Genomic DNA, 9,350 nt, shown 5'->3' with positions numbered 1-9,350 from the left:
AAAGCACACACCTTAATGGATCTAGCATCAGCTGGAGAAAAAGTCGGTATCAGGAAATTGGCAAACTCAGAACCCATCGGCTATCATCTGTTGATGACAAAGCCTCTGGGGACAATGGCAAAGATTTGGGGGGGATCTAGTGTAGCAAGCGGATATGCGGGCCACTTCTGTGTACCACCCATTATTTACAGATCCAGTCAACATTTCAGCAAATCTCTACAAACAGACAGACTGGTTGACTGTAGGCAAGCAAAGCTGGTCAAATGCTACCGGTCAACACTCCTCAGACTACAGATGGAAGCCAGAACACAGCTGATACCAAAATCCTGTACTGGTGCCTAAAATTCCCCATACATATGCAGATTTCTGTTTATAGAGGTTGGGTAATAGGGAGCCTAATTCAGTCAGTGTGAGTACCAAAAAAAACGCAATAGCAGGAGGGAAAAGAAAGCTTCAAAGTGGGTCTCTACTGGATGATGTAAAGCAATGTGGAATAACACTTAGCAAAAATGAGCTTTTGTCACATATTGAAATTAATGTGAGGTAAAACTCTAATAAGCTGAATGTAGTCTAAATCATGACTCAATCAGACACATTAGTCCAAACCAAATTGTTACTAATTTAGCTCTTGGGACCAAGTTAATCCAAGTGGAGCAACAAAAGTGCCTTTAATATTAATGGTCTTTGTCCATTGTTGCTAAGCTACAGAGTGTTGTGAATGTTTTTCCCATTTGCCTTATTACTGTTTACATGAAACCTAATATGTATCAAGAATCTGTAAGGGTGCTCTATTTTTTGACACTTTTATCTCTACATTTTCTTACACTAACTACCAGTAGCAAATACTTTTTTTGAGACAGTGATTTTACTGCAACTTTAAGACTTTTTGGTCACACTGTAAACAAGATGGTGGATGATAACACAAGAAAATGCTGCAAAATAACCTTCTCACTGTGGCAGCCTTTTCTCTTTGGTATTACAGATAATGTCACCTAACCTGCAAAACATGCAGGTTAAGTGTGGTAAATTACAAGTTACAGAGATTAACATATCTATTGGAATGCTTCATTAAATGCTAGTTTGAATGCCCTCCGTCACCTGTAAATATATTCACCAGTTTTGTTTTGGACTATATACAAAACCAAATATTGCAAACAATCCGTAAACAAACACATAAAAAAAAAAAAAACAACATAGCTTTATAACCATACACATAAACACTATTAGCTCACAATTATAATGTATTTCTGATCTTTGTAAACATTGTGACTTGTATATACACATCAAAAAGCAGCATAACACTGAACCATTTGTAAAAAATCACTGTGTGTTATTCATTTTCTGGGTTTTCCTTCATATCCACCACAAATGTCACTCTTGGAATTCCAGCTGAATTTGAGATTTTCTTGGAATCCTCATTTAATTAACATTCCACTGGAATATATGACCGTTTCCTGCACCCGGTGTTTTTAAAACGGGGTCTCCTCCTTTGAAAACTGTGTGGGAACATACGATACTGCTGTTGTCAGAATTCCATAACGTTTGTCTTTACCTCAGCTAACACTGAACCCACAGAGCGAGACAGTCTTCAAAGAAATAGTCCTGCTTTGGCATCATGTTGTGTGTGTGTGTGAGTGTGTGTGTGAGTGTGTGTGTGTGTGTGTGGTTGTGTGTGTGTGTGAGGGTATTTTTGGAGAAAATTTGAATATGAAACATTCATTTGAACTCTTCGAAATTTGTTGTAATTAGATATGAATACTGGGTTCTTCTGAACAGCAGAAACTGTACAACATTTCGAAAAAAAAATATGACACAGTCTTATATAACAAACCAATACCCTTAGAGAAATGCTGACCATGCCAAAACACCACTTTAAAGTATAAAAAATAGGTGTGCAACAACAGAGGACTTCAATTACCTGAGTACCTTCCCTTTTACACTGAAGTGGATTAAAGTCAATGCAGGACAAATGAGATACCATGCCAAAAAGCATGAATGGATGCCTCAAAGTAGTAGCATTAAAGAATTTTAAGCTGAGCCTACACTTAGGGGCCGTGTCCACCAAGGTGTTTTTTTTTCCCAGCTGAAAACACCACTTGCTAGTCAGGAAACGCCGTTTGAGAGAGCTTTGGAGGAGCAGTGTTTTTTCAGCTGAGACGCTTTGGTTGCGTCTGGTTGCTATGATACGGAATATCCGCTGAAGTAAACATGTCGGCACAAGGTAGAGTAAGTGCACTGGATTGGGGGGGGCAGAAGCATGTATGGAGAGAGGATTCACCCTCCGGTCTGTGTGGGTTCATGGGAGGAATACATAATATTTTTACAGTATGTACACAGATTTCTCCTCCATATTTTTTTTTTTGTTCAGCACTTGCTCATGTCAGATGTGTCAGTTTGTCTTTGCTGTAGGCTGTTTGTCCCTCCTCCACTGTGACTGGACAGCTTGCTCTCACTCTGAACTCATAAAAGTACTGCTTAGTCAGTGCTTTTGGCATAAGTGTGTGATGCCAAAAGGCACCTTTCGTGTGTGCATGAAATGCCGCTGGATGGCGTCGGGTGAGAACGCGGCCTGACAGAACTGGTCGCATTGTTATTATATACACCCCCGGACAGACGGATGACACCTGCCGCATCCACATGATGATGCACTGGAGGCATCACTTGAGAATGCGGCGGGATGGAACCTGTTGTGTACGCATGAATCGCAGCAGGACAGCATCAGGTTGCAACCCTGCCGGTAAAGACATGAGGGAGCACGAGGGTGCTCATATGGTAGCTGGGAGGGGAGCTGGAAACCTTTCCATGTGCTTCCTTCCCCTAATCCTAACCATCCGTGACTTTATCGCCTAGACATAATCTGTGCCATCATGTGTGTTTGTTGACATTCAAATGTGTGGTTGCCATGTGATCACTTTGCCTAAACACAACGACGTGCCACATCATCCCACCATGTTCTTTTGTTGACATCATGGTAAAGGCATCCTGGAGTGTAAACAGCAGATGCAGAGGGATACCTAACTCATAATAAGTAGACACGGAAGTCAACTGACAAAACTGCAACATGTGACGAGTTGGGATGAGAACATGTTGGACTGGATCTCTCAGTTGACAGTGATGTGCATTTTAACCTTAAGTTGAACAATTTTCAACTCTCAGTGCTCCTAAAAAAGGGGAAAAAAAGAAAAGCCTAACCAGCAGCACTCAGCGCAGACTTTCCGCTCAGCACCACTTCATGCTGCCCGTGTTCGTAGTTGGGTGTAAATATGCGGTGCTCCCACTGCAAATCATTAAAAGAAATATGCTGGCCTCAGAAAAAAATGCTTTGGTGGATACTGCCCCTTTAGTCTTCTCATGCTGACTTACTCCAACATCTTGCTGATAAAACTGCCCACACATGCATCACTAAGTGCACTCAAAATCCACACATAGGTGATTAAGGCTGTTCCTGGCAACTATACTGTAACTAACCCCAGTTTAATTCATGCACAGAAGCTGAGCACAAGACACTTGCCAAAGAAGCAAACAGAAAGTAAGATAACAACAGTTATGGCAGTGGAAAAGAAATAAGAAACGGCAGTCTGTTTTCATCCTTTTACACATTCTCTGTGGCAGGTGGATGATGAAAGAGTTGAGAGTGTTTTTGCCACAACGATGTGGGTCACCAGCACTCAAATAAAAGGCGGCCCAGCTCACAAAAGTGATACACCCTTTTTGCCTTGAGTATCTGTCGGTACTGTCCCGGCTTGATTCACAGGTGAAAAAACTGGCAGTGTTGACGCGTGCAGCCGTCCCCTTCAGACCATCCTGAGACTGTTCCTTGATTTATTTTTTCCAGTTTTCATCCCTATACACTGGAGGTCACATGACTGTCTCCCTCTCCTCTTCCACCACAGGTGAGGGTTTCTCGTTTTCGCAGGGCCGTGTATGAGCAGAGTGCTCCTCATCAGGAATGTGAAGCTCCTGTCCTGATGAAGGTATCGAGTTCTCGGAGACAGAGCCGTTCTTCACGTACCCAGGGAGGTTCCTGTGCCCGTTCACAGGCACCGGGCCCAGCCTCGTGGTGAGGTGCAGGGCCAGCGGTCCTCTGGCAGTGACGTTGGTAACACTGGTGTGTGAAACCATAGGTCCATAGCTGTATGTGTTGCTGCCGCTCCGAGCTTTTCTTTTGAAGTCCAGGGCCAGAGTCCTCCTGCTCCAGGACTTTTTGATCTCAGCTTGCACCTGGGAGCAGAATAGGTTGCTTAGCCATGTAAAAAGCTTAAACATTATGCAAGAGTTTTTGCTATAAAATGCAAAACTAAGTTCTTACCTCCCCATTGCAAAAGCAGTATATAATTGCAACTAAGAATCCCTGTAGAAAGAGAAGAGAATGATTTTCATGAATTTCAAGGTCAGCTGATGACATGTTAGCTGTGTAATTTGATATTTTATTAATATGGTATTATATTAATATTTTAAATCATCAGCACCCCCTCTTTTCCTCTTGAACCTGATTAAAGGAATACTTCAACCCCCAAATTTGAATTTGTATATCAATTTCTCACAGGGTGTTCAGCTGAATTCATAAATAAGTCTTACTTGTTGCCAGACTCCATTGACAAAACACTTAATTTTACCTTGCTGAACACAGAAGCTGCTGTTCTAACAGTGCCTTGATCCGTAGTGACTTTAATTTATAGCATGATTTTGGTGTTACTGAGTATACAACTGGATACATGAGAGTTTGATTACTCTGCACAGGTTGTGTGGAGTTTTAAACAGATGTTTGGATTTAGTTAAGCTGTTTTTTAAACTTCAAAATCCTCTATTTTGTTCATGGGAGGCATGTGAAAAGAATGTTTTCTGTGAGTAACTGGTATAAAATAGTCATTTTGGGGGTTGAAGTATTCCTTTAAGATCTATCCACAACCAAATATCTCAACATTAAGCAAGTATACTGAGAAAAAAAACTAAAAAACCTTTTGTTTTTACTCCCATTTTTACAGGTTTAAGTTAAAGACTTTTTCTGTGCTCTCAATAGATCTATTTCTCTCGAATTTCAGTCACAGATTTAACTTCTGTGTTGGTGAGCACTTCTCCTTTCAAAAGATAATCCATCCACCTAACAAGTGTGGCATTATCAAGATGGTGGACAATTCTGGATTTCAGCATGCCAAAGACACACTCCCTCAAATCTTGCAACATCTGTAGCACTGTGTGATCAGACTGCACATTTCAGAGTGGCCTTTTATTGTAAACTCCCTCAGGCACACCTGTGGAGCAACGACGCTGTTTAATCAGCATGTTGATATGTTGCACCTGTCAGGTGGAGGGACTATCCTGGAAAAGGAGAAGTGCTTACTCACTAACACTAAATTTAACAAATTGTGACCAAAATTTGAGAAAGATGTTATCTATTAAGAGCATGAAAAAGTTTTTTTTTTTTTAGGTAAAATTAGGAAACTGATTTCTTCCAGTGTTTTCCTGAGATGTTGGCAAAGTTTTGGGTGATGAAGACACATTAACCCCAAGGGCTTGTAAAATCCTGATCAGATCACCAGATTTGTTCAATATGAAGGGATACAGTAATATTTACATGTATAACATTTCTACAGCTTTACCTGGAAGGAGTTGAAAAGCATCTCATAATGCATCTGTATCAGCCAGGGAACTCCAGACACCTCTGTATACGGCATGGCGTGGAATATGATGTAGTGGACACCAAAGAGTGGCATCAGCACCAACGTGGACTTCAACAGTTTTCTGTAACAGCAACAAAAAAGTAACACTTCATTATCTTAAAAAATACTTGTAGTAGTAACAGCTAAACCTGTAAATAATAATTTTAAGTTGTTGAGGAGAAAGTTTAAGTAAAGAAAGCAAAACATTCTCTGTTTCCAGTTTCTTTACTGTAAAGATTTGCTGCTCTTCTCTTTTTTAAATCATTCTGAAATGAACATGTTAGAGTTTTGGTCTGTAAGTTGGACAAAACAAGCAATTTTAGTTGTAACCTTGGAATTTTTGATGGCCATTTTTCACCATCTTGCAAGATTTTATAGACAAAACAATCTCTTAAATAAATAAAAAATAATTAATTGTAATTATAACAACAGCACACATTGATCTACATGTCTGTAAAGGTGCTAGTGTTAGCAAGCCAGCTAATTTTTAACTGTAGTCCTTTAGCCAGATGTTTTGAAACCTATAAAATGCTAAAATTCACAGACCAAAAACAGCTGGACACCATAAAGACAACAATAGTGATGGCAAACAGAAATTCTCAAGACAGAACACAAGCCATGCAAAGCAACTTGAAACAGCAAAACATCAGCATAAAAGAATAAGAAAGCAGCAACAGATCTATCTAATAATAATCAGTAGACGCACCCTGTAATTTTAGCCTGCCTGACACAAATGCAATCAGAGAAAATACATTGCTAGTTTTACATCAACTACATCATGTGATGAAAAAAATCAAAAGGGAACAGGTTGTCTTGTAAGTTTTAGAAATAAAAACAGAATTTTGCACACTAATAGTAACTCAGTACCTGTACTGTTGTCTTGTGTCGCACCTTCCAGCATTTGTTTCTCGTAGTTTAGTTGCCAACACTCTGATGATGTTCAGAAATAACATAAAATTAACCTGAAGACAAAATAGAAACATAATGATATTGGTTAGTGTAATTGAAAAACATAATAAGATGTTATCCCATGACTGTAATGGCACAGGTGCAGTAAAGCTCTATTATTTCCTTCTCAGCAAGGTGCAAGCTGTGAGCATGTACTTACCACTATAGCGGCCAGGATAGGCACTTGGTATATCCATTTCAAATTGCCTGCACTTAAGTCCCAACACCTGCAGTAGATAAACAAGAAAAACAGGAATACGCAAGACATAAGTGAGGATCAGGGTGTCTGGTTTAATGATCCAGGATCCCTCAGTTCCACACTGGTGTCTCGAACGACCTCTGCTATTGTTTCTCAGCATGATGGGATTTAGAGAAAGATTTCGACAAATGCTTACTCTGTCTCCCCCGACCTCAGGGTCTTGACACAAGTAACATATAAAACCACTGAGAAACAAGATCAAGTTGTCAAAATAAATATTTACAAGTTATTTCCAACCTACTGAATTGATGCATTACCCCTGGGCTTCACATAAAGCCCCCTTCATGTTTGAGGGATTTCGCAGTTCTGAAAAGGCTTTTTAAGTTTGCGCCAAGGCATTGAAATAACAAAATCTGTGCCTGTTTTTAGTTGGTATCAAAACAGTTTACTCAGCTTAAACTGTCACACGCAATTAAATTTTTATGAACCCCACAGCCTGTGGGTGGGTTTGTAAGGCATTTTCTTATAAAAAAAAAGAAAAAAAAAGTCTAAATGTCAGTGTTTATCATAGCCAGAAACTGTAGAAGCAGAACTTATTGTCAGTATTTCAAATGATCCTGGGACATGTCATGTGTAACAAATGCTATGCGAAAAAATGAAGTGAAGCTTAAAATAGTGATAATTTATCAAAATCAGTTTATTCTACATGTGTAATTTAAAATTTTGCTGAAAATAAACCATTACTAACTATAACTGTAAAAAAAACACCTAAATTCTGCGCTCCTCAGCACAACCGGGATGCAACGACTCCACTGAGACCAACAGTCACGGGACAAGAATGAAAGTTAAACTTTGCCAACATCCACACTAATACACCTTTGTTTTTAAAATGCAATGCGATTTCTATGTTCACCCATTGCTATGACTTCCTCTGGTGATAAATAATGCGCCCATTACCACTCTAAGATGTCGACGTACTTGCTTTTGAATGACTCCCAACCTGTTTTCTGCTGCCTTAACTGCCTTATACTCGTGTAAATTACAGTTCCACTTTGTCATCAGCCCAATCAAAGAAATGACTGGTCTTCCTTTTCAGCATCATTACTGTATTGTCTGTAACCAAGCAACCAACCACAGAGTAGATAATCTGCTTCCAGTTTAAAATCGGCACGCACATGCCTGGTGAATGTCATGGGATATGTGTTTTAGGGTGTTTTAATATGGAGGGTGGTTAGATCTGAAGCTGTGCTGTGCTAAAACGCTGAGTGTGTAATTTTTTTTGCTTGAAAGGGGCCTTTTTAAAAGAAAAAAAAACATTCGTGAACATATTAGTATGAAAGTTGGTGAAGATTCCCGGTCGTCCAGGTCATGGTAATTCTACATCGTTATATCAGAGGCAACTGGACTTCAGTTCACAGCTGAAGAGGTCTCTCAGATGAGATATGAAGGGTCTTCAAGAAACTCAAGCAAGTCCAGCTGCCTACGATATAGAACTTACAATAATAGTGTGTATGTGGTTTTAGTAGAAGTTGCAAAAATGTAAGCAGTTCAATTATAATATAGAGCATGTTGAGCCCCCTTTTCAACCTATTGGCAACACTTGTGGGCACTTGTTGCATATATGTATCATTTTTGGTCGAATACATTTTCGAAGAAATTCAGCTTGTGTTTTTTCCTTTTTTATGATTGATTGTTATTATAATTGTTGACATTATTGTTTACAGCACAAAAGACATTTTGAGTTTTCTCTACTTTTCGACATGAATGTGTTGTTTCTATAGATGTGCAGGACTAACATAGTGCACTGAAAAATGAGGCCACAGTGAGTAAAAAGTGACAAAGGCAAAAACACCCTGAAAATGCTTCTAACTCTGGCTTTAACTGATGATAAGACACTGAGGTCATCGCCAAGTTTTTTTTTTTATGCCCTTTAGTAGCAAAATTCATAGATCTGTGGACTAAAAAAGCATTGATAACAGGCAGCTAGTATTAACCAGTGTGATATCTACTGTAGACAGATTTGATTTTTAGCCAAATGCCAACTATTACATGGCCAAGCTGTGGTTACTATCATACTTGGCTTGTTTCTCTGCCCAAAAAGGCGTAAAATGGAGCTGCTCTCCTGCTGACTTAGAAGAGAAATATGTGGTTTAGTTCCACTGGACAGCTGTTGGATACCAGCAGCCGTAAGCTCTCAGCTTCAGACTCCTCAATGTTCAACTGTGGTAGAGAGCCCATGTGGAGACTACAGATAGTGCCAGTAAGAGGGGGCTGAGAGCCCGCCAAATTGGTTCGAGGCAGTTTTCTCTGTGACCATTCAGAGAAGGAAAGTGAATCGACTTGAGTTCTTCTTAGCTTTCAAACCTTTCCTCAAGCTTTACTACAGAAGTTTGTGGGAAATACTGACATTTTTATTATATTGCAACTAAGATCTGTGTGAAATGCTGCTTTTGTTACACCCTTTTGTGGATATGCATGTGTTTATTTTATTTATTTACTAATTTTATTTGTAAAGGGGCCATTTACAATATTAAACACACATG

At 39.5% G+C, this 9,350-nt stretch overlaps 1 protein-coding gene across 1 annotated transcript in view; it reads right to left on the bottom strand.

Moving 5' to 3' along the window:
- Positions 1–320: 320 nt before the first annotated feature.
- Positions 321–9,350, bottom strand: part of pth1r (parathyroid hormone 1 receptor) — a 61,553-nt gene continuing 52,523 nt past the window's right edge. Inside the window, exons 9-13 of the mRNA XM_042498364.1 lie at positions 6,769–6,835; positions 6,528–6,622; positions 5,601–5,742; positions 4,310–4,351; positions 321–4,221 (exon numbers count right to left, since the gene is read on the bottom strand). Coding sequence (XP_042354298.1) covers positions 3,859–4,221; positions 4,310–4,351; positions 5,601–5,742; positions 6,528–6,622; positions 6,769–6,835 — 709 coding nt within the window. The 3' untranslated portion in view covers positions 321–3,858. The remainder of the gene's footprint in view (positions 4,222–4,309; positions 4,352–5,600; positions 5,743–6,527; positions 6,623–6,768; positions 6,836–9,350) is intronic.

Source organism: Plectropomus leopardus, chromosome 12 (assembly GCF_008729295.1).
Source record: "Plectropomus leopardus isolate mb chromosome 12, YSFRI_Pleo_2.0, whole genome shotgun sequence".
NCBI classification, from domain to species: Eukaryota; Metazoa; Chordata; class Actinopteri; order Perciformes; family Serranidae; genus Plectropomus; species Plectropomus leopardus.
The sequence above is the reverse complement of the archived record's forward strand: the minus strand, read 5'-3'. Positions and strand labels throughout refer to the sequence as shown.